This window comes from Talpa europaea (assembly GCF_964194135.1).
Source record: "Talpa europaea genome assembly, chromosome: 7".
In the NCBI taxonomy this organism is placed as follows: Eukaryota; Metazoa; Chordata; class Mammalia; order Eulipotyphla; family Talpidae; genus Talpa; species Talpa europaea.
In genome coordinates, this window is record NC_140074.1 from 583173 (window position 1) to 607318 (window position 24146).

General features: G+C 68.1%; 2 protein-coding genes across 5 annotated transcripts; both read right to left on the minus strand.

Annotated features, from left to right (window-relative positions):
* Positions 1–1264: 1264 nt before the first annotated feature.
* Positions 1265–15918, minus strand: SNAPC4 (small nuclear RNA activating complex polypeptide 4; the record flags this gene model as incomplete). The annotated part of the gene is made up of 21 exons (XM_084236277.1): positions 1265–1425; positions 2149–3653; positions 3991–4015; positions 4467–4538; positions 4868–4938; positions 5266–5485; positions 5611–5694; positions 6391–6882; positions 7027–7106; positions 7826–7920; positions 9133–9227; positions 9374–9480; positions 9656–9803; positions 11425–11589; positions 11939–12011; positions 12088–12192; positions 12991–13072; positions 13368–13446; positions 13864–13989; positions 14096–14349; positions 15789–15918. The coding sequence occupies 21 exons, from the start codon at positions 15916–15918 to the stop codon at positions 1318–1320; spliced, it is 4116 nt and encodes a 1371-aa protein (XP_084092403.1). The 3' UTR covers positions 1265–1317.
* A 3007-nt stretch (positions 15919–18925) lies between these two features.
* ENTR1 (endosome associated trafficking regulator 1) lies at positions 18926–23775 on the minus strand (the record flags this gene model as incomplete). Of its 4 annotated transcripts, XM_084238953.1 has the most annotated exons (10): positions 18926–19025; positions 19351–19490; positions 19674–19736; positions 19832–19943; positions 20243–20316; positions 20724–21131; positions 21320–21432; positions 23043–23111; positions 23477–23626; positions 23706–23775. In XM_084238953.1, 10 exons carry the CDS (start codon positions 23773–23775, stop codon positions 18926–18928), a joined length of 1299 nt encoding a protein of 432 aa, XP_084095079.1. The 4 variants fall into 4 exon arrangements, with proteins under 4 accessions (XP_084095079.1, XP_084095081.1, XP_084095080.1 ...); XM_084238955.1 differs by lacking the exon at positions 23477–23626; XM_084238954.1 differs by lacking the exon at positions 23043–23111.
* Positions 23776–24146: the final 371 nt, after the last annotated feature.

A 24146-nucleotide genomic window follows, 5' to 3' on the forward strand; every position in this document is an offset into this window, starting at 1 on the left:
CCTCGTGTCCCCATGAGGCCCCTTCCCGAGATGCGATGCCCCGGCCGGGAGCGGCCAGTGGGGCACCGCACCTGCTCTCCGTCCGGAGGCGGGAACCTTCCACGAGGCCGCGGCAGCCGCGGGGAGGCTGCGCCCCGGAGCCTGCAGTGGGGACGGTGCACGCTCGGGCGCTGGGCTTGGTCAACGCCAGGGGCGGGGAGGGGGCCGGCCCAGGCCTCCGTGACTGTGGGCAGCCGGGTGGCCGCCGGCTCCAGGGAACCGGCCCGGGCTGGCCGACGTGGTCTGGCGGGCAGAGGAAGTGGCTCCCCCTCGGCCCCCGGGGAGCCCGGCCGCAGGCCCGCTGGTCCAGGCGGCCCAGGCCTTCTGCCGCGAACCTCAGCGCGCGACACAAGTCTGTGGCTTACTTTTTAATTAAAAAATAGAACATTTTCTTTATTCCTTCACAGCCCGGGCGGTGCTCGAGGACCAGCCGAGCCCACGACAACGCGGTCACCGCCAGCTGGGCCTCCCCGCCTGCTCCCTGAGCCGCGGGGGTCCTGGCGTCCAGCCTGTCAGCAGCAGCAGTGGGCGTCCCGGCATGGGTGGCCCTAGAACGGGACACCCAGGGCAGGGGCTGGGCCACAGGGGGCAGGTGGCGAGCCAGGCCGTGAAGAGCGATGCGCCCCGCCCCCCGACCCCAGGACCAGGAGCCCAAGCTGGGGTTCACAGGGACCTGCTGGCCAGGTTCAGGCCGGCGGCTGATCCGTGCCGAGCCACTTCCGGCCGGGCCTGCGCGCAAAGGCCAGGCACATCTGACTCAAGACACGGGGCCACGGCAATCCGGGGGGATGCCGGGGAGGGCAGGGCGCGCCAAGGCAGGCAGGTGGACCCTGGGCCCACGGGGCGCTCAAGACAGAGAGAGGGGTGTCTCGAGGGCAGACCGGAAAGGAGGGCGGGCAAGCTTTGCAGGCACAGGAGACAAGGACCAGGTGCGGGGCAGCACAAGGGCCCCGGGGCCCACCGGAGAAGCGTCTGAGGCTAAGGGGTGGGACCTGCGGGGCAGGCGCGGAGAGCCAGGGGGCATTTGGTCTGGACAGTTCTCCCCCAGGAGGGCCCGAGGACCTATGCCTGGGCCGTTACCCCTGACAGGAGCGCCCAGGGTGGCCATGCCGATCAGCAGCCCTGGGGGTGCCACCTGGGCGAGCCCAGGGCTGGCCAGGCCTGGAGGTGGCCGGCAGCTGGCCCCAGACAAGTGGCCTGGCTGTGCGTGCCCTGTAGAGCAGAGGGACAGCCCCTCCTCTGGGGCACGGGTTGCGTGGCCCCCAACACACCCTGCAGTCACACGAGCCTCCTCCGCTTCCGGGCGTGCCGCGTCCGAAGGACATCCAGGTGGTCAGCACCGTCCGGGGAGGAGGGGGCAGCGCCCCCACCAGCATCAGGGACCCCCTGAAATCGTGCACACGGGAGGTGAGCGGCCCCGGGGTTGCTGTGTGCTCACGCCGGCCGACAGGCAGCGCTCCCACAGGAGGCTGCGGGGAACCCGTGGGCACGCGTGGGGTGAAGACACGCAGGGGCGGGAGGTGCAGCTTTCCCGGATGGCCTGAGGCCCCAGCTCACTCGGGACTTGCCCCAGAGTGGCTGTGGGCAGCTCCCGGGGCCCACTAGACAGTGACCAGGCACGGGCTGGAGGCTGCAGAATGGCGCAGGGGGTTGCCCTTGGCGTGGGGGCAGGGGCACCTGCCCGCAACAGCAGTGTAGGGCCTGCTCAGCCCAGGCCCCTGTGAACCCCTGGAAGGGGTTCCAGGCACCCTCTGGGGCCACCACTGGGCAGGGCTCCCACCACACCCTGGTTTGGCACGAACCGGCTGAGGCCGCTCTCCAGGCAGCCCCAGGCCGCAGCAGGAGGGCCGCATGAGGTGAGGACCCGCTGGGAGGCTGGCGACGGAGGACTAGGCAGGGGACCTGGGGACAGCCCTGCCGCGAGCCCCTGCCCACGCAGGACCCCTCCCCGGGCCATGGGGCTGGGCCCTCCCGGGAGGGGCCCCGCAAAGGAGCAGAGGCCCCTCCCTCCCGCCTCCCACAGCACCGACACGGCCACGCCCCGGCCGGGGGACCCAGCTTCCTCCTCTGCAGCCTCGTCCACCCACCCACCCCTGGGCGGGCACCTACCTGCACAGGGGCGGGGCCGGCAGAGCCCTCCAGGCCATGGTCCTCACTCTCGCTGTCGCTGTCGGAGGCGGCCCTGGGGGCAGCCAACAGGGTGGTGGGCACGCCGGGCGGGGGCAGGGTGGCCAGGAGCGCGGGCAGGGTGAAGGCGGCCAGGAAGCGGGCCCTCAGCTGAAGGTAGGCCGGGCTGTCCTGGAACTGCCCCCGCACCTGCCCCAGCGCCCCAGCAGGCCCGAGGGAGACGGCCCGGCCCTCCAGGGCCTTCTTCTGCAGCAGGAGGCCGGCCAGGGCCCGCAGGCTGCACAGGGCAGGGGGCAGGTAGGGCAGTCTGCTGCCCAGCGGGGGCACACACACCCCTTGCTGTGCCCTCAGCCAGTCCCGCACGGACGCCTCGCTTTCCCGGGAGAGGAGGCTCAGGTCCAGGGTGCCCTTCTCAGGTCCGGGCTGTGGTGGGGGCGGCCTCTCCAGGCCCAGAGGTCCTCTGGGCGCCTCTGCTGCTGCTGGGGCCCCTGGTGTCTCTCCGGGGCCACTCCCCGGACAGGAGGTGCTGCTTGGAGGCCGCTGGCCGGGGCAGGGGGGCTGCGTTTGAGGGCGCTCAGGCAGGAAGGCGGCCTGGGAGGATGTCCCGGCTGCCGCTGACTCCCCAGCCTCCCCAGAGGCACAGGCCATGTCACTGTCCCCTCCTGCAGAACTCTGGGATGACAAAGGGGCTGGCAGGGCAGAGGCACATGACGCTGTGTCCTTAGTCGCCGGGAGCTGTCCAGGGTGGCTCTGCCCAAGGAGCTGGGGGCCCTGGCCTGCGTGTGTCCTGGTCACGCCTGGGGGCAGGGCCACCACCAGCGCTTTGGGGTCAGAGGGTGCTGCTGGCCCGGGAAGGCCCAGCATGGCTGGCACGGGGAGCAGCCCCTGTGCCGTCAGCACCCACGTGATGGACAACGAGGTGCTGGTCACTGCATGAGGCACGCCCTTGGGTGTGCTCAGAGCCGGAGGCAGGCTGAGCGGCTGGGCAGGCAGCTCGGGCGGGCCTTGCTTCTGGCAGGCGGCGGGGGCCTGAGACTGCCCGAGACCGCCGGGTGGGCTGCTCTCTGGGGCGCGCCCGGGGTCCAGAGCTGGCGCCCTGGAGACAGCAGGGTGGGGGAGCTCAGATGTGGGAACTGGGGCCCTCACTGGGGCCGTGGCCAGGTTGAAGGCAGGCAGGACAGAGGGTCCCGCTCCCCTGGCTGTGGCCGCAGGAGCCCCGGGGCCGGAGGGCCGGAGCAGCACAGGCGGGACCAGCAGAGGTGGCGGGAGCACGGCGGGGCCCAGGGCGGCCTTCCTGGCACGGGCCTCCCGCAGGCGCTTCTCGCGAAGCAGCTCAGACACCGTCTTGGGCTTGGGCCGGGGGCCCCCTGGGGCCGGCGGGGGCGTCTGTGTGGCGGAGGCTGCCCTGCAGGCCTGTGGGGTCCCGCCTCCGCGGCTGGTGCTCTTCTTGCCGGCCTCCCGGGCTGGCGCGTTGGGGACGAGGCCACCTGGGTGGGGACAGGACACAGCTGCCGGCGGGCCCACGTGCCCCCCCTCCGCTTCAGCCTTGAGTAGCCTCTGAGCCAGGCTCCCTGGAGGCCAGCGCCTGCCCCACCCAAGCACCCAGGCCCGCGCTGGGTCCGCAGGCAGGCAGGGCTGCGTCCCAGTGCCGTGCGGCGGATCTGACACCCGAGCGCCCGCCTGCTCGCGTCAGCCTGTCCTGTGCTGGGGCCGGGCCCCTGGCCCTGGGGCCGCCAGGCTGCGGAAGGCCCACCGGCAACGCCAGCGCCGAAACAGCTCTGCCCCGCGCTGGACGCCAACAGCCGAGAGCTGGGCAGTAGGTACCTGGGGTCTTCTGGGCACTCGGCGCCTGCAAAGAAAGGCCGGTCGGCACCTCTGAGAGTCCCGGGACCCGAATCTCCCTCTCTGCTCCCCACCCCAGCAGCACAGAGCCCGCCCCCACAGCTCTGCGCCCTCAGAGGCCGCTGTCAGCCTGGACACCCCGGGGTGCCTGGGCTCCCTTGAGAGATGGCTCCACCTGAAGGCGCCCTTGGCTGAGCCCGCTGCGGGGCAGTGGGGCGGGGGGGGGGCCAGGCGGGCCCCGTGGCCAGGCAGCCGCGTTCAGGCTGAGACCGGAGTCCCCAGTTGCATCTCCCCCCGACGGGCTCAAGGATGCGCCTCTCACGGCAGCCGGGGATGGGAGCGGGGCCCACACTGGGCAGGCGGCGGCAGGGGTGGGCAGTGCAGGGCTGGAGGCAGTTGCCCAGGTGGCTGCCCCTGCCCCTCCCTGGCTGACAAATGCACCTCCCGGGCCTCCTCACCCGCTGAGGCGGCAACGGCTCCCTCCTCTCGCGCACGACCTCCATGCAGCCCGCCGTGTCGATCTGGAGGAGCTGAGGTGCAGAGCAGCATGCGTGAGAGGTCTGCGGGCTCCGGGCCAGCCCCCACCGAGTCTTCTGGCGTCTGGCATGGCCCTGGGGCGCGGCCCAGCCCAACATCCGGCCCTTGGGTCAACATGGGCAGCGCGCACTGTGTCCAGGCTCCCTCCCCGCAGCCTCTGGACACACTGGGCCCGGCTTGGCGGACTGAGCAGGGACGCTGCTCCCGGCCGTCCCCTCCGCGTCACAAAGGCCACCGAAGACCCTGGTGCAGGACCCAGAGCTTCTGAGCACCAGCTGACGTGGACGGACGGCGCCACCCAAGGCCACGGGGTGACACTCACCTGGATGAAGAGGGCGAACACCGGGGTGCTGGCCAGGCGGGCGTCCTGCAGCTGCTCCTGGACACGGTCGGCTGAGGGGACAAGGACATGCCAGGTGTGCCAAGGGCCCCCTCCCACGGACCCCAGACCCACGGTGTGGGGGCGAGGACCAGAGAGCGGGTGCAGCTGGCCCTGGAGAAGGGGGCAGCCAGGAGCCCAGGAGTGGCCCCCATGCACCCCCAGTGTGGGCTGAGCGCCGCATGCCAGGTCCTGCCCCACTGACCGCCCGCTGTGTCTGGGCGGGATGCTGGGAAGAGGAGACGACATGGTCTCTACCCAGCAGGCAGGCGCAGCCTCCTCAGGCCCGTGGTCCCCCTCAGCCCTCTCCTCTGGCCCCCCTCCAGGGCCCCAGGCAGTACCTCGAGTGTGCACCCTGAGGAGCCTCTGGGGAGGGCAGGGCAGGATGATGTCGCCCACCCAGGGGCTCACGGCCATCAGTAGCTGGCGGCCCAGGAGCCTGTTCTGCAGGGCGTGTCTCCGGCGTGGCTGCTGCCTACATGGCCCGGCAGCGCTGCTGCCACCACCGGGGTTGGTTCCTGGAGGGAGGCCAGGCAGGCGGGGCCGCCTCGGCCGCTGCTTCTGCAGGGGTAGAGGGCATGTGGGCCTCCTGGCCATACCCAGCTCCAGGTTGCCCCGTGGCCTGCGTCCCCCCTCGGGTAGGGCTGGGTCAGATGCGCAGATGGGTGGGGCACAGCGGGCCTTACCAGCGGCCGGCACCAGGCGGTCGTGTTGGCCCTGAGCACCTGCAGCACGGTCGCCAGGGGCACTCTCAGTGGCCGCCTCCCACTCTGACAAGAGACAGTGTGAGGCCGGGTGGGCACAGGTCCCCGCCGGGGTCACTCACGCTGCCTGGTGCAGACCCCGACGGCCACGTGCCCCCAGGGTGCGGGAACATGCTCTGGATCTGGAGATGGTGGCCCTGGCAGGGCCTCCCCCAAAGGAAGGGGTGTCGAGGGCCTGACCCACGCCCCCGCCCCACTGGGCTGCAGCCAGCCCCGAGCGGTGGCTCCAACGCCCACAATAGGCTGAACAGCAGCTGCATCTGGGTGGCATGGAGGGGGCCGCAGCCCAGGACCAGTGGGTGTGCACATGCCCGGGGTCCCCTGGCGTCAGCGTGAACCTCCAGCCCATGCCAGGACAGACCAGCCGGGCCAGCACTGGTGTGGGCAGAGCTGATAAGCCCCGAGCGGCACCTCGGACGAAGCAGGTGGCCCCCCAGGCCACACGCTGTTGCCAGCCCTGCTTGGCCCTGCAGCTTTCACAGCCAACAGGCCAGGGACTCGGAGCCGCCAGCTTGAGCTTGGGCACCCGAGGCACGGCCCCGTGAGGCTGGAGGAGCAGCCCTGGGGGGAGCGCGAGGGGCCCACCCCAGCCTGGAGACATGACGGGCACAAGATTGCCCGTCCCTGCGTCTCCGAGCGCCAGCCCAGATCCCCAAGCGGCCCTGCCCAACACGCCCGAGCTAGGGTGCACCAGGGGCCTACCTCATCCACGGTCTCCTCTGAGCCCTGAGGCTGAGTGTCTGCCAAGCGTGGAGACGCGCCTGCTCTCGGGCTGGCACTGGGGGTCTCCGAGAGTGTGTGTGCCCGGCATGCCTCCTCCCCGGGAGCCAGGCCTGTGATGCCAATTTCCCCGAGGCCACCCTGGGTCGCCCTGGAGCCAGGGGCAGGGATAGGGTGGGCAGCAGGCCGTCCTGGCCAGGCCCCTGCCCCTCCTCGCCACAGATGGTGGGCGCTCGGCCTGGTGGGGACCCAGAGGCCCATGTCTGGCACAGAGCGCTGGGCTGGAGGCAGGGCCTGGCCGTCCTCCTGGGCCTCTGGTGCTTCCTCTGCTTCTGAGTTCTCGCTGTCCCCGCTGCTGCTGCCGCTGCTGCTGCTGCTGCTGGAGGCCCCGCTGCTGGAGCCCCCGCTGCTGGAGCTCCAGCGCACGCTGCGCAGGGGCCGCCGCCGCCGCCGCCGCCGCCCCCGACTCTGCTTCTGCGGGGAGAGGGCACTCTGGGGCTGCGGCTCCCCGGCCAGCCCGTCTGCAGAAGCTCCCCCTCCCAGCTGGCCTCCCGGAAGACGCCGGGCTAGGAACTGGGCCGCCCCACCCCCGCACCGCCGACAGGCCTCCGTGCTCACCCTGACCATGATCTTCCACTTGCTGAGGCACTGGGAGCCCGTCCGACGGGGCAGTTCCGCAGCTATTTTTGCCCAGTGACCTACACAAGCGGACGAGGGCTGCTCGCACGGCGCTGACCCGCGAGCTGGCCGCGTGGCCGACAGCTCCCCTCCCCACACCCGAATACCGCAGACGGGCCCTAGCCTGCAGCGGGACAGGGCTCGGCGGCCACACACTGCACCCACGTCCCCGAGGCTGGACGAGCGGCTGGGTCTCCCTCAGCCCCATGAGTGTTCTGACGGGTGCGCCAAGGGGGGCACGTGCCCCTGCAGCGGCTTCCCATGTGACAGGCAGGGGGCGGCTGTCATGGGGCACTGGGCCATGCCTGGCCCTGGCCTCCGGGTTGTACATGCCCCTGGACCTGGCAACCTGCACCCCGGCTCTTGCCCGTGGACATGTGGTCCAGGTGAGTGGGGCTGCGCTGTCAGCCCCGGCTTGCTCCGGCCACTCAGGGTCCCTCCGCGGACTCGGGGGGCAGCCCTGCCCAGGGGTCACAGTGGCAGCGGGAGCCATGCCGGCGCCCCAGGTGCTGGGCAGCAGGACGTGTCACGGAGAGAAAACTCCTGGCGTGAAATTTACTGGACGCCCGACATGAATGCGCCGCCTCTCCCCAGAATAGCTGGCGGAGGCGTGTCCTTCTGTCTGTCTTTCCCCGCAGGCCGTCTGGGGTGGGGATGGCTTGTCAGCTGCAAGAACGGTCACTGCCAGCAGAGCCGCGACCGCCAGCCCGGGGCGTGCCCTGGGGGAGCAGGGGCTCACCCACACCGTGTTTCTCGATCAACTCAAGCAGCTTCTCCTCCTCTTTGGGAGTCCAGCGCCCCTTCTTCAGGCTGAAGTGCAGCCTCCTGAGATACCTGCAGGCACACGTGGGGAAAGGGGCGCCTCAGAGGCTGAGACGTGCCCGCCGGCCTGGTCTTCACCGCGCTTTCCACAAAGCGGTGCCCAAAGCGCGGGCACAAGCAGGGCGCGGGCCCTTCCTGCGCCGGGCCCCAGGCCGCGAGGGCTGCCAGGTCCCCGCTCTAAGCAGCAGCCCGGGCAGGGCCACGTCCTCGGGCAGGCCAGCTGCAGTGGGGGCCGGGGCGCGTGCAGACGCTCGCAGAGGAGACAGGCGGCCGCGCCGGCCTGGGAACCCGACCTCAGCCTGGAGGAGACCCTCCCTCGCGCCCTGGGGTGGGACGCGTGGAACAGCAAACGCTGACCAGGGCGCGGGAAGTGGGGGCTTCACCCTGCTGGTGGGACAGACGTGGGAGGCGGCCGCCCCCGCAGTGCCGTGCCATGTGGGGGCGTGAGCAGCGGGCACGCCACGCAGACGCGCAGGCCCACCCTGTCCTCGTCCCTTGGGCCGGCTAACGCCGTACACCCGCGCAACTGGGCGTGGACACCACGGCTCTCCCACCGCTTGGCCAGGCGGGATAGGGCGGCCGGTCGGCAGTAGGGCTAAGGGTCTGCCACAGGAGCCCTTCCTGGGGCGCAGCGCCCCCTTGCGGCCCCCGACACTGGTCTGTTATGCGGCGCCGGGCCAGTGTGCCCAAGGTGGCCTCGCACAGGGAAGGGCCTGCGGACGCCCTGGCCGGCACCCCGGCGCCCACTTCCTAGAGAAACAGCCACTCAGCCCGGCCTGTTTCCCGGTGTGGAGAGCGGGTTCTCTGTCAGGGGCTCAGAGCGTTCTCAAACTGACGGTGACGGCGGCGCGAAGCCCCAACACCCTAAAACTGAGATCGGGGTGCTCAGGGCTGACCCTGTGGTCTGCACGCTCAGTTGCTGGGAGTGGCCTAGGGGCGAGGCCGAGACCACAGGGCTTGGGGAACCCACCACCAGTGTCGGCGATGCCAAGTCTGGCTTGGAAACAAGCAGCCACCTGCCGTGGGCCAGCCCAGCCCTGGCCACACCATCTGCTGTGCCCGCACATCGCCCTCGCCCCTGCCCACGGGAGCATGTCCTTGAGCAGGCATGCAGGCCAAGCCCAGTGGCCACCCGCCCCCATCAGCGAGCCTGCAGGCCCTGCCCAGTGCCGCCCCCCCCCCATCAGCAAGCCCGCAGGCCCCGCCCAGTGCTGTCCAACTCACCGATCTCGGCACTGGGCATCGCTCCTACCTGGCACCTCCTCCCGGATCTTAAACCAATCCTGCTCCCCGTATTTGGCAACTGCTTGAAGCAATTTCTGCGGAAAGGCAGCAGGCAATGCACCTCCTCAGGCAGCCAGGCCCCCGGCCTGAACTCGGCCCCTTAAAGGGGAGCTCAGGCCCCAATGGCCACCCTCGGTGTTGGTGACCCCAGAGCACGGGCTCCCGGGTCCTGCTAACTCACCTCATCTTCCTCGGGTGCCCAGGACCCCTTCTTTAGGCTGGGGTCCAGGCTCTTGGTCCAGCGGTAGATGAGCTGCATGGAGTCCCGGCCCTCCATGTAGTAGACAACTGGGGACAGAGGGCCCGTCCTGGGTCACCAGGCGCAGGCCGCAGGCGGGAGTCCCCCTGATCACGAGGACCGGGCTGTGGGATGCCTGGGAACGCCGACCCCTACGCCCTCCCCTGCCCTCAACTACCCTCGGGACCCGCCTAAGCGACCTGCGCTGGGCAGGCGCCCACTCACTGCGGCGGTAGGGGATGTGGCTGCCCACACGCATCTCCTGCACCAGCTGGCTGAGCATGTGGTCCTCGGCCTCCGTCCACTCCTTGCGCTTCAGCGCCGGGTTGTGCTGCTGGTACTTCTGCAGGCACTGGAAGGCGCTGCGATGGGTCTGCCAGGTAGGACATGCCAGCACTGTCAGGGCAGGGCCAGCCCCGTGCAGCAGCCATCGACGCCTACTGGGGCCTTGTGGGGAGAGCAGAGAGCACCCGGCTGGACCTCCCAGGAAGCGGGGCTGCCTGGCACAGGTCTCTTCAAACTTAGCCCCTGTGCTCTGGCTAGAGATCTGGAGACTGACATAGGGCAGTAAGCGGCACTGGGGAGCAGCGGGGCAGCCAGGGGGCGGCTCCCACACCACAGGAACAGCACCAAGGCGACCGTCCCCCGTCCGCGGACGTGTTCTGGTTCTTCTGACAGTGACGGATCTGCCCGAATCTGTCCCCACTCATGTCCGAGGAGCTTCCAAGAGCTGGTGAGCGTGACTTGAACCTCCCTATCCCTCAGGTGGCCAGCAGCTCCCGAGGGACACACCCTTGCCAGCGTTGGGGGAAAAGACCAGCAGGCACAGGCCAGGCTCTGCACCCTAACGAGGGTTCTCAAAACAAAGCATCTACCCAAACCAAGTGCTTGCCAGTGAGACACCTGACGTCAGCCGTGGTCTTCGGGCAACGCCACCGTGCCCAGCAGGTTCACCTTGGTGGCCCGTGATGACAAGGCCAGGGCACATAAGTGCGGGCGAGTGCGCGCGAGCCCTCGCTCCCCTCTCTCAAAGCTGCCCTGACCCTAGAGCTGCTCCGTCGAAACAGGGCCTCGACGTGGCGCCAGAACCAAGCACTTGAGAGCCCCAGCCGGCGGCACAATGGGCAGGCTCAGGCCAACAGGCGTCCCTGGGGCTCTGGGGCTTTCCTCGGCTGTGATGGAGCTCATATGGCTCTGGGTGCTGCACACACATGCTCGGCCGTCACAGCCACACACTAACACACGGACGCCACGCAGCCCCTCAGGACCCCGGCCAGATGGCGCTGACTCCCGGCAGCCCAGCCGAGGGCCGCCCTGTGTAACCTCGGCAAAGAGGCGTCTAAAACCTATGCAGGAGGGCCTCCCCTGGTGGTGCAGCTGTTGGGCACCGGGCTGCGAAGCTGCCCGCAGCCTCTGCAGCGCCAGTTCAATCCCCGGCCGCCAGGAGAGGGTCCCACATGGCGCGCAGACCTCTCCTGCCACACCCGCTGCTCCCCTCAGCAGTGTACTTCGTCAGTCTGCCTGTTCTGCTCCCCGCACTGGCTCTGGTGAATCCTCTCACCCTCCTGTGCTTCTGACTCTATCCAGTGCTTGTATAAATGCGTAAGTCTTTATAAAAAAAAAAAAAATAAAATCTATACAAGAGAGGGTCCCCGCCCGAGCTGTCCGCAGAACAGGACCCAAATGCCACGAAGCAAACACTGCTGAGTGCGACGGGGATAGCAGCACGGGGCAGGGGGGGACTCAGAGATGATGGGAGGACCCCCGGGCGCAAGGTTTCTGAGGACGTGTGTGTGGGTGCCCGGCGAGCCCTCAGAGGCGGGCGGGGAAACAGGCCAGGGCAGCAGGCAGGTCACCCCCCCCAGAGCACTGACCCGCAACAGCAGTGGGACAAATGCCACAGCGCCGAGGGTCCCTAGACCCCAAAGAGGGCCTGGCTCAGTTCGAGGGTGACACGGCCCTCGAGGTCAGTCCCCTCCCCGTTCCGTCCTTACTCCCAGCTCCTCGGCGATCTTCTGCCAGTCCAAGTGCCCGTGCCTGGCTGCGAGGGCCTTCAGCTGCTCCACTTCCTGCCCGCCCCACTCCTGCTTGTTGATGCTGGGGTGCTCGCAGTTCTGCCAGAACTTCCGGATCTCCTCCGCACCCCGGCCCCCTTCAAACTGCACCGACAGAGAAACCAGGCTGCTGGCCGCTGCTCTGACGCCCGAGCGTGGCACATGGGGCAATGCGCAGGTGCCAAGGGACGGCCTGGCCCAGAAGCGAGGCTCGCAGAGGCAGACACAGGTGTGGCTCCGAGCAAAGCCCGAGGCTCTTGGGACCGCCCACCCTGGGAAAGGTGCCGCACGCCAGCAGGGAGGGTCCAGAGACTGACCCGCACCACTGGACGCATGTGTTGCCAAAGGAGGGAACTGCTGAGGCCACAGTCCCGGTGCGGCAGCCTCCCCCACCCCAGGTGCACCCCCGACCTGGGACAGAAGAACCGCCGCTGTTCGGGGCCGCCGCGCTCACATTCACGTTGGCGATCTTCTCCCAGTCGTGGCTGTCCAGCCTGTCCCCCAGCAAGGCCTCCTCAGGGAGCTGGCTAGAAAAGGGCGAGGGCTCGCATCTGGCAGCCTCCCTGGCAGCCCCTGGCCCACCTCCCCTGCGAGCCCTCTCACTTGATCTCTTGGACCTCGCGCTCGGCCTCCTTGGCCTGCTTTTCCAGGACCTGTCTCTCCGCCTCGCTGCTGACGCGGCTCTGTTTCTGGTGCAGGTACTCGAGCCTATAGGCACCGCAGAGGCGTCGGGGCTGAGTGACCCCACCCCGCTCACGCGCACGCTGGGACAGAGCCGGGCGTGAAGCAGAGGCGGACCACTGTGGGGGGGCGGTTAATGCTCTCCTCGCTGCAGGAGTACCCTCGCCGCAGCAGCACCCCTCCCTGGGGTCCATCCCCAGGACCCCACAATGTTTGCTGACACGGGTGGAAACAGGTGGCCACCCCCACCTTGGAGCGCGGGTCCCACACCCAGCACTGCACCCTGCATGCATGGAGGAACGGCAGACGCTTCCCTTCACACCCGGCAGTGAGGCCAGAGGCGGGCTCATGGCCCACAACCTCCTGCAACGTAAACATCTGCTCCACTGGCAGGGATGAGGCGGCTTTCCCCAGTCTGGGAAACACCGAGTGTTGCAGTAGCAACCCAGACCCCACAGCCAGTCACAGGCAGCCGAGTCCCCTCTCCCCCTCCCCTCCCTGCCCAGCCAGATGCCGTGACGCGGTCACCCGTCCAAGCTGGTGGGGACGCACAGAGCAAGTCTCGGGTCAGCCAGCCCCCACCCCCCAGGTGGAAACTAAGGCCTGGACCAGAGCACAAACCTGAGCCGCACAAGTCAACGTGGCCGCTGGGCTAACCTGGCCCTCCCACGTGTGGCCCTGACGCCGGGCTGCCTCCTTCAGGGGAGGCTGGGGGTCAGCCCCTCCCCCCACATGAGCTGGGACCCAGCAGGGAAGGGCCAGTCGCGAGCCAGAGCCTGACTCGACTCCTGAGCGGGGACATGGGCCCCCGCGCTCTGGACTTACTTCAGTAGCTTGGGCTGAAGCAGGCGCTGCAGGCGGCCACTCACCACAGACTTCCTCAGCAAAGCCTTCTCCCAGCTCTTCCCTGAGGGATAAGGAGGTCAAGGGCATGCATGGAGCCCTGGAGCAGAGGCACCCCTTCTCTTCCAGGGCTCTCTGTAGAGCCCCCACCGAAGACGTGGAGCCCCGGCCACGCCGAAGGATGCCCCACACTCAGCCACACCCTCATGAAGAGCCTGCTTGACACAAGGGGGGCCTGCACGGTCGGTCCTGGGGCCGAGGCCTCACAGGAGAGGCCTGAGGAACTCGCGCACCCTGGGGGCCGGGGTGGCGATGGCCCCGGGAGCCTGAGTTCGGTGGATGCTGAGGCCAGCACTTACATTTGGTCACCAGGAGCTCCTCGAAGGCCTTGATTCCCTGGGCTGCCTTCTCCCGAGTGTCGTCATTGGCAGGAGGTCCCTGTCAGGGATGGAGGTCACAACCTGGACCAGGCCCAGGAGCGTTCACCTCAAGGGCCCAGCATTTCCCTCCAGAGCCCTCCCCAGGTCCCAGGACCCCCCGTCTCCTCGGACACCCAGCCCTGCTGCCTCATGAGCAGCCCTGGGCTCCCAACAGATGCAGGGCAGTAGGCCGGGCCACTGCACTGGGGTGGCTGGGAGGTCAGGGCTGTGGTCGGCACCGGGGGGGTCCTGGCGACCCCTCCCCAGGGAACACCTGGGAGCGTATCCGTGGAGCAGCCTTCCTTGGCCAGGGTACTCAGTCATCGCCAACGGACCGGGGAGAGGGAACTCCGACACCGTGGTCCTGAAGGACCCAGGCAGTTCAGCCAGCCGCAAAGAGCTCCCTGAGGCGAATAGCTGAGTTTTGGCCACTCACCACGCCGGTGACCCTGTCCTTGAAGTAAGGCTTCATGAAGTGCCCGATGTACATGTTTGGGGGCAGGCTCCTGCCGTCCTTCACCCTGGGGCCCTTGGATCCAGCCAGGTCCCAGGCCAGCTCCTCCTGTGACAAGAGACCCTGCGTGGGCCAGGGGACCCGGGCAGCTGGGGAGCGGGCCTGCCCAGAGGCCTGGCAGGGCGCGGGGCTCCGGGCCAGACCCCCATCCCACCTGCTGCTCCCGGTTCTGGGCCAGCAGCAGACTGAGCTCGGCCAGCTTCTCCTGGATGACCTCCTGGTAGACCATGTTCAGCTGTAAGCACGTCTCCGGGTCTTCGGGGAGCGCCTTCTCTTTGGGGTCGTCCTCGTCGTTGCTGGCTTCACCCCACCGCTCTTCTTCCTGGTTACACGCAGGGAAGGGTGGGGAGGAAGTGAGGTGTGCACCCGCTCTCCCCGCCTTGAGCACCTGTCTGAGGTCACCATAGCCTAGGAAGGAAGCACAGAGCCTCCGGGTGGCAGGACTGTGGAGAGCCTGAGACACTCCCGAGTCCAACACACAAGATTCTGCCCCAAGGACAGTGGGGGTGGGGGTGGGGGGAGTCGCTTTCCCGTTTTGTGGTGATAAACTCCCCAGACTCGGGAGCATAAGGCACTCCCTTTGTTTTCATCACTGATGGGTGACAGGTAGCAAGAGCCTTGAGGGGGCCCTGCCGTGCCAGCCACGCTAGAAACACAAAGTGACCCAAATGCCTACGGAAGCTGGGACGCCAAAGTGCCATGGAGCCATGGCGGCAGCCCAAGCCCATGGACTTAGGAGGAAAAAGACACGTTGCAGAAACCTTCCAAGGTAACACGCAACTCCAAGACCAGTGCCACGGTGGTGAGCAAAGCTGCACGTTGCTTGCCAGACGGTTCTGGCAAGAACACGTGGTGTCCCCACGTGACAACCACCACATGCAGTGACCATCCCCCTGCCCAGAGCAGTGAGCGACCGGGGGCAGGATGCAGGCGGGCTGCTTGCCACCTTCACATGTGACGCCACCCGTGACCGCACGGGTCAGTGCAGGGCTGGGAAGTCAGGAGATGCAGAAGCCAAACTACTAGAGGTGCTTTTTATGAGGCCAATGAAACCCTGGTGAGAAATACTTCGTGACACTCCATCTCACCAACAACACGCGCCGCTTTGTGAAGGAGGAAAGCCCCCCGGGCCTGTTGAAGGGCACGGCCGTCTCAGGCCAGTAGTTACCGAGATTGAGAGGCTGACAGCATCTGAGTCCTCATTGCACGGCGAGTCTGCGGGGGGGCAAGCACACCATGTTAGAACGGGCATGGGCAAGGGCAGCTGGCAGGGCCACACGAGCCCCATCGGCCGAAGCCGCAGCTGAGGAAGGGGCTGGAGCCCAGAGCCAGGAAGTCCCTGGGGAAGGCTGGAGTCGCCAGGTCTTCTTCCCCAGCTGTGCCCTCAGCCGAACACCCTGCCCTGACTGAAGGCAGTCTAATATAAAGCATCCCGCAGGCCTCTAGGGCACGGGGACTGTCAGGACTCTGCAGGCCAGCCTCCGGTCAGGGCTGCACGAGGGGTAATGAGGCCCAGGGAGCCTGTGGGGCAAGCCTGGCAGCAGGCGCCCCAGATAAAGCCTGACTGCTGACTGAGCCCTGGGATGGAGTGTGGCGGCTGTCCGAGCGGGGGCAGGCGTGCACCGAGCTCTGGAGCCTTTGATTCCTGAGAGCAGCCGGCCCTCCTCCAGGACAGCCCGATGCATCCGGCAGGGCACACTCAGCCAGCGGCTCAGGGCCGGTCAGCACAGATGGTGACAAGCTGCCCAGGCAGCAAAGGTGGCCCAGCAGCATCGTGGTGCGACATGGCTGACCGCTGCAAGGGTGGACCCAGCCCCGGCCCAGGAGGCCCAGCACATGGGGCTCACCTGCGTCAGAGTCTGAACCGAGACTTGACTCTGAGACCTCCACGTCGATCCTCGAGGAGCCGGGGTCCAAAATCCTCTCCAGCTCCTTGATCTCCTTCGCTATCTTTTCTCTCTCGGCATCTACATCCATGGCGTCTGCTGCCTCCAAGAGACACCACCCAGCGTTAAAAGGCGCGGCTTTGCGGCCCTTCTCTTTGACGCGAGCGCCTGTGGGCGGTGGGAGCCTCACCCCCTCCTGCCCCAAGGACTCAGCCCCGCTCAGCCCAGCGCTGAAGCCCGCGAGGGCCTGCTCTGAGGCTGCGTGGCAGGGAGGGGGGCAGAGCCGCAGGCCCCACGGTCTCCCTTCCCACCGCCAAGCCGCTGGGCGGCCGTCAGGACGGCGGGAACGGGGAGGCCCGCACAGGACAGAGCCCCGAGCTCGGCCCTCGGAGCCCGGAGCGCAGGAGCGGCCCGCTGGGGGGGGCGCCGCCACCAGGCCCCCCCGACCCCCACCCCCCACGCCCGGCCCGCGCGAGCACCCCCGGCGGAGGACGCCGTCCGCGGGACACTGCCCTGGGGAGCCGCGCGGGGCCCGGAGGAGAGCTCGGGGAGGAAGACGCCGGCGCAGCGCGTTCCGAGCGGACCCCGGCGCCGCGCCGGGGCAGACACCGCCAGGGGCGACGCCCTCCCGGCCGGGCGCGGCGGGGCCCGGGGCGCTGCGGGTCGGTGGGGTCACGCCTCGCCGCCCCCACGCCCGGCCCGGCCCAGCGGAGCGCCCCGGGCCCGGGTCCTCGCCGGCGCCTTCCCCGCGGCCCTCGGCGCCGACCCTGGCGGCCGCAGCGCCCGCCCGCGCCGCACGCTCACCCGCCGGCGCCCCTCAGCGCCCCTCAGCTCCCCGCGCCGCCCGCGCCGCCCGCTCACCCGCCGGCGTCCCTCAGCGCCCCTCAGCGCCCCTCAGCTCCCCGCGCCGCCCGCGCCGCCCGCTCACCCGCCGGCGCCCCTCAGCGCCCCTCAGCTCCCCGCGCCGCCCGCGCCGCCCGCTCACCCGCCGGCGTCCCTCAGCGCCCCTCAGCGGCCCTCAGCTCCCCGCGCCGCCCGCGCCGCACGCTCACCCGCCGGCGCCCCTCAGCGCCCCTCAGCGCCCCTCAGCTCCCCGCGCCGCCCGCTCCGCGAGCCTCGGGGGCCGCGGCCGGAAGTCCCGCCCCACGGACAGGAAGCCCCGCCTCGAGGGAGGAAGTCCCGCCCCCGCGCGCGGCACGCCGGGACGGCGGCGGGGCGGCCGCGCATGCGCGCGCGCTAGGGTCCCCGCCGCCGGGTCGGCCCGCGAGCCTCTCGAACGGGCTCCCGCCCCGGGGCCGCGTGGTGGGCTTTGCTGCAGCCGCCAGGGGGGACGCGCGTGCAGGCTTTGTGGCGCCTGCGCTGCGCGGGGCAGGCCGGGCCGGAGGCCGGGGCGCGGGCGGCCAGCCTGAGGGCGGTCAGCGGGACGGAGCCCACCCCGACCTCGCGCGCGCGCACCCTTGGGGGCCTGAGGGCGTCTGTGCCCCGCGCGCGCTTGTGCCGGCGGAGGGCAGAGGCGAGCCCGGCCCGGTGACGGCGGGGGTCGCGCGGCCCGTCCTGAGGGGATCCCTGAAGGATGGGGGGGACGGGCGGCCTGTGCTGGCCCCCGTAGGGCTGGCCCCAGCGGCCAGCACGGCTTGGAGCTGGAGTGAGGGGCCCCTGGGAGGTAATGTCAGCACTCCTGGGCCAGACCCGGCCGGTGGGGCAGAGCTAGACTCTGGCCGTGCTCCAGGGGTGTCCCCGTGACTCGTGTTTGAGTCTCTTTTGTGGAGAATGTCAAACCTACAGGGATGAACAGTAGTAACGTGTCCAGCCTGGCCTGCAGCCCTGGGGATGCCAGGCTGGTGATCTGCCCGGCCCACCCCCCACAGGCCGGCCCGCAGCCAGCCCTGCTTTCACAGCTGTCCCAAGAGAGCCTCAATATTCTAGCACATTCCTGCCAGACAACTCACACTCTGCCCGACAGACCCTACTCTTCCCGCCCGGCTGGCACAGCTGTCTGTGGGGTGGGCTGCCTGAGTCCAGAGGTGCCTTCTGGGAAGCACGGCCAGGAGGCTGAGGTCAGGGGCTGGTGGTTTAAGCATCATCTTAAATGTCGAAGCAAGTGGTCGAGGGACTAGAGCCCAGTCTCCAACTCTCAAACGCCAGCTCTGATGTGCGTCTGGAACAGCATGTCACATGTTGAGTGCAGTGGCCCCCACCAAGGCGCCCGCCGCCGCATGTCAGCCCTCACGCCAGGACAAGCTGCAGCCCCGGTGCTGGAGGCCTCAGTCCTCGAGGACTGGCTAAATCACCAAAAGGGACACCATGTGTGAGCTTTAGAATTTATTAAATTAGTTGTGGATTTGAACAAGAGGTAAGAGAAAATATATTTAAAAAAATAACATCTTCTGAAAACAGCCCCAAAGGCACACAGTGTACGCGATGCCATCCCAACGGGGAAGAGTGGGCAGAAAGGCACTGGGGGCCCGGCTGAGCCTAACCCTAACTGGGCCTAACCCAGCTGAGCCTAACCTAAGTGCGCGCTGCTCATGCCATGGTACGAGCGAGGCATGAGCCCAAACCCTTCAGCCAGAAGTAGCTTTTCCAACCTGCGGACCCGCATAGGATGCTCACAAAGCCTTGTGGTGCGGGTGCCCGCGAGGGGGAGGGCAGACCCACCAGACACCAGAGTTGCCCCAGGAAGGCTGCGCGGGCACTGAGTGGGCACAAGGGCCCGCGTCCCTGCGTGTCCCGAGGCCCGCCTGTGTCTGCTTTGGAACCTGACGGTGACCGAATAAAGCTACGTCCCAGAGTGACGGCGGAAGGTGCTGCTTTCAGAACTGCTACGCGCATGTTTAGTAACTGAAAGAATCACCCGCCTTTATAGAAACATCTTCTGGGAGGGTACACACGGCGGGAGAGGCCCGGGAAGGGTGGCCGAGAAGCCCTCGTGCTGCCTCTGGCACGCTCCTGCTCCCTGGCGGGGAACACCGCCGCGCCAGGCCGTGAGGTTGGCACTGCGTGATGAACGCTTTACTAGCGAGGACGCAGGGGCGCTGAGAGGGACTCAGTGGCAACTCCGGGACGTAAGCAGCTCCGGGCCGGAAGCACCTCGCGGTTCAGGACGCCGCCTCCTCCTCTTTTACTTCAGAAATCCTGTCTATAGATTTGAGGATCTCAGCGACGAGATTCAACGTTTCAGCTCCGGAAACCAGCTGCCTACGATAGAAACAGACACAGGCGTCAGCATGGCCGCAGCGGTACCGGGCGCGGGGCCTCCGGGCTGCAGGTGCACTGGGTGGCCCTCGCCAGACGCCTGCTCCCCTGCGCTGGGAGGGCACATGCCGAGGCCAGCAGGGTCATGATGGGGGATGCCCACCCAGGGGTCTCGCCCCAATGCGCCCAGCTGGGCTCTCTGAGCTAATGTATGTTTTACAAAGAAAGGGAGGGCGGCGCCCCCTTTACTTCAGGGCCCTGTGGGTGGGAAGGCGGGGCCCACCGCTGGGGTGGTTATGGGCCCAGGGAGAAGCCCCGCGGCGCTCACTTGATGGAGGTGTGCGCGCTGCTCATGACCAGGCGGAGGTTCTGCAGGGCCACATCCGTGTTCTGCCTCACCACCGCCAGGCTGGCGCCCTGGCCGCACCGCAGGGCTTCGTTCTCCCGCTGGAAGTTGGAGACCTGGGCCTGGGGGAGGGCGGCCGCCACAGGCGCCCATGGGAGACGGCTTAACACCATCCCCTGGACTTCAGCCCCCACCACCGGCCCTGAGCTACAGGAGAGGCCTAAACACAGGTTACAGGACGGACACCTGGGCCTCTTGCTGACACGACCCCCCCCCCCACGACCGGCCCAGTCTTTGCTGGTTACCTGGAGTAGACTCACTTCCTGTTTCAGTTTCACGACGTGATTTTCTGCCTTTACGGCCCGTTTCTGTTACCCGCCCCCCCCAGAAACAGCCGTCACTGACATGGGAACATGGACTTTGGATGAGCTCCCACCGGCGCCCCCACACCCCCGCCCCGTACGGTCATCAGCTCCAGGTTCTGCTCCGCCCGCTGCACCACAGACTCCAGGTCGTGGTAGTCGCTTTCCTCCTTGAGCATCTTCGCCTCCAGCTTCCGCTCGAGCGTCCTCACCCTCGTTAAAGAAAAGCCTGAGTGAGCAGGGGCCCCGCGGCTGATGCTGAGGCACCTCTACCGGGCAGTCAGACCAACGGGCTCACGGCCCCACCCGGCGGATCTGGGGGCAGAGGGTCGCGAGCTGGGGCGGGAGGCTCCGTGGCGCAGGGCGCGTGGGCTTGGCTCTGGCCTAACGTTAGAGTAAACGCCTCACAGGACACAGGAGCCGCGGCCGGCCCCGCGGGTGTGCGTTTGCTAACAGGACTCGGCCCTGCCGTGCCCAAGGGTGCTGTGCTGCCCGGCTGACTGCTCACGTACATCTCGGTCTGGGTTTCAGAGAAGCTCTGGACTTCGCTCAGCTTTCTCCTCAGCTTGGCGTTCTCATCTTTCAGCTGCAGGCAGGAGGAAACCCTCGTCAGAGACTGTGAGCGCCTCTCGGGGCCGTCTGCAGCCCGCGCGCTGGGCCCGGCGGGGAGCCAGGACGGAAGGGGCGGCTTTTTAAAGACATGTGACCACAACCTCCGGGCCTGGGCACGCCTGATGGCGTCGCCAGCCGCCGTCCTCGCCAAGTTCCGTGTGACCAGGAGCACCTGCGAGGGGCCGAAACGCCAGCTGGGGCCTGGCCCAGGGTCCGGCTGCGCGGGCTCCTGCTGGGAGCCTCCCCACTCCCCCCATCCGTGTGACCAGCCCCTGGGCGAGCACGCCACAGCAGGCCCCTGCAGCCCAAACCCGGGCGCTCGAGGGCTGTGCCCTCCTCGGCGAGCGCTCGGGCCAGAGCGTCTCCCAGACCCACACTTACTGCTTCGTAACTCATCTGCAGCGTCCGGAGGTGACGGTCCCCGAAGGACTCTCCGTGGGCTGCGAAGTCAGTGCCGGGGCTCCCCACTGGAGTGACGCGGGAGTCAGAGTCGCTCAGCGTCCAGGAGGGCAGCGACTCGGGCCCTGCCAGCTCCGAAGGGTTGGAGAAGAAGGAGATGTAGGTGCTGGTGCAGGGGGACGTGCTGGCCGCCGCCCTGGATGAGTGCGTCTGCTCCACCACCGAGGGCAGGTAGGCCCCGTCCCACCCGTCCTCGTCCTCCTCCTCGTCCAGGAGGTCGCCTGCCCCCGTGGGGTCTTCAAAGAACGGCTGCTGGTACTCCAGGCCATAGCCCACCGTTGGGGACGTGGGGGAGCTGTGGTCTAGTCCCAGGGAGTGCCTCGGGGCTTCCTGAAGAACAAGCAGGAGACAGGCTCAGGCCCTTCTCCCGCCAGGTGCAATGTGGGCACACAGAGGCCTGTGGCAGGGACGCAGACGCAGCCCAGCCTGCTCCTCAGGCAGTTGCCCCAAGAGCGGCGCACCCAATCAGCAGAGACGTCCTTGGAGCTTTCCTCAATCACCCCAATACCCAGCTTTACCTTTGGATAGATTCTGCTGTTGGTCGTGTCTTCTTTCGACAAGCTGAGGTTCTTCGTTTTCAGAAACTCTTTAAAGGAGAACGGATTTGCCTCAAGATCTTCAAGTTTATCCTCTGAAACAACAGTGGACGTCACAAACAGTAAAACCCACCAAGGAGGGAACTTTCCGGTCCATTCCCCGGCCGAGGCCGTGACAGCATGTACGGCGGGAAGGCACCCTGCCCACTACCGCACTGGGGCGCCAGGAGAGCACCGGGTAGACCTCCAGCACCAGCTTCTTCATGATGTGGGTGAAGAGAAAGAAATCAGGACCCCGGGGGCTTCCCTGGTGGCGCAGAAGTGAAGCGCAGCGTTGTGAAGCTGCGCTTCTGCAGCACGAGTTCGATCCCTGGCCAGGAAGCTACCTACAGGGCACAGCAGACCTCTCCTGTCTCCCCACTGCTCCCCTCAGTGGTGTATTTCAGCGGATCTGCCTGTTCTGTTTCCCGCTCTGTCTCTGGTGAATCCTCTCACACCCCGCACCTCTGGCTTATACCCCAGCACTCATAACGCATAAGCCTTTTCTACCTTTTCTAAAATTTTTAAAAGATTTATTTATTTATACGCAAACCAGGGTACAGACCAGAGACGTGGGAGGGTGAGAGGATTCACCAAAGACAGAGTGGGGAGCAGAACAGGCAGACTGAAACGCACTGCTGAGGGGAGCAGCGGGCGAGACAGGAGAGGTCTGCCACACCATGTGGGACCCTGGCCGGCCGGCCGGCCGGGATCAAGCCAGCACTGTAGAAGCTGCGGACAGCTTCACAGCGCGGTACTCAACCACCTGTGCCACCAGGGGAGGCCCATGAACCTTTCCTTTTAACGATTTACTTATTTATACAAGAACCGGGGTACAGACCAGAAGCGCGGGAGGGTGAAAAGGATTCATCAGAGACAGAGCAGGGAGCAGAACAGGCAGACTGACCGAAATACACTGCTGAGGGGAGCAGAGGGCGAGACAGGAGAGGTCTGCAACGCCATGTGGGTATCTCCCTGGCTGCCTAGGAATCAAACCCGCGCCGCAGAGGCTGTGGACAGCTTCACAGTGCTGTTCTCAACCCGCTGCACCACTGGGGAGGCCCATAAAATAAATCTTTAAAAAGGAAATCAGGACCCACATGGAGCAAAACCATCTTATTTAAAAGCCCACCTTTATACAACGTTCTTTCACCTAGGGTCACAATTTCTAAGAACTTATCACTGATGTCAAGGGGAGACTCACTGTACTTCCAAGTTCTAAATTCTTCTCCCTCCCGTCCACCCCCAAAGCTGTCTACAAAGACGCCCTCCACTGTCCCCTGGCCTGGGTGCTATGTCACCCAAGTCCCAAAGGGGCAGTAGGGAGTAGCTACTGGGGGTTCACCCCCCCAGTGCCCAGCCTGCCTCCCTGCAGCCCCCCCAGTACCCAGCGTGCCATTCGCAGGGCCCTCCCCCCCACACCCCGCCTGCCACCCTGCAGCCCTTTCCTCTGTGCCTGAAGCTGTCAATTATCTGTGTGCAGGGACAGCCTGGTATAAACTGGCTCCTGGGATCCCAGCCCCCGTGGCCCCTCATGCCACAGGGTCTCCTGCCTTCTGCTAAGTGCAGGGGCCCCAGCCGGCCTGGGGTTCCAGGTACAGGCTATCAGGTGGACAGTCCTGTGGCCCGGCGCCTGCAGGAGGAAGAGGGGAAGGAACTACTCTACCTCCAAAATGTGTCTCCTGGGCTCCCGGTGGGCCTGGCTTAGTACACTTCCCCCTTCCATAGCCAAAATCTGCAAAAGAGGGTCCCCACCCGTCACCGCGGGAAGCCCCTGAACAGCCTCCTTCCGCGGGGCCTCTGCTCGGTTCTGCCGGCAGACCCCGGCCCGAGGAAGCCTGACCGGCCGGCCGGCACCGGCTGTTGGAACGGGCTCCCCGCAGGCTGGGGTGTCCCGCGGCCCAGGGCGCCCCTCTCTGCCTGAGACCGGGGCGTCCCGCGGGGGCCTGGCCCCCCAGGCCCGGGAAGGCCGGGCCGGCGGCGTCCCGCCCCGCGGGCGCCCCTGAGGGCGGCTGCCCCGCGACCCCCAAGGGCGCGGGGCGCCTGCCGCGCTCCCCGGCCTGGACCGAGCCGCGCGCCGGGCCGTGAGCCCGGGCTCACCTGCGTCTCCCAGGGAGGCCAGCGCGGGGCTGGGCACATAGCACATAAAGGTCGGCCGAAAGCCGAGGAGGTGGGGGTCCCGGTCCCCGGCGCGGGGGCGCTCACAGTCTAGCTGGGGGAGACAAGACCGGCGCTCATAGCACGCGGGAGCTGCAAGGACAACAGAGGCTGTTCCCGCGCCCGCCGCCGCCCGCCGCCCGCCGCCCGCCGCCGCCCGCCGCCCGCTCACCGTCGGGGACCAGCAGGCTCCGGGCCCGCGTCAGCGGCGAGGCGCCCGGGCGGCGCGCGTAGCCCGACATGGCGCCGGCCCGCCCTAGCCCGGCAGCGGCGGCGCCATGGCCCCGGCTCCGCCCGGCCCCTCGCCCGCCGCTCGGCCCCGCCGCTCCGAGCCGCTCGCCGCCGCTTCCGCTCCGGGCGCCGGAAGCGCGCGCGGGGGGCGCGGCGCCGCGGGCGGAAGTGACGCCAGAAGCGGGGGCGGGCCCAAGATGGCGGCGCTGGTGCTGGCGGCGGCGCGGCTGCTGCGGGGCGCGGGCCCCGGGGGCCGCTCGCGGCTGAGGTGAGCCGAGGCGGGGCCGGCCGGGCGGCCCCACGCCCGGGGCCCCCGGCCGCGGGGCTCGCCCCCGGGGCGGGGGGGCCGGGGCCGCGCGCCCCCCGGAGGCCGATCTGGGGC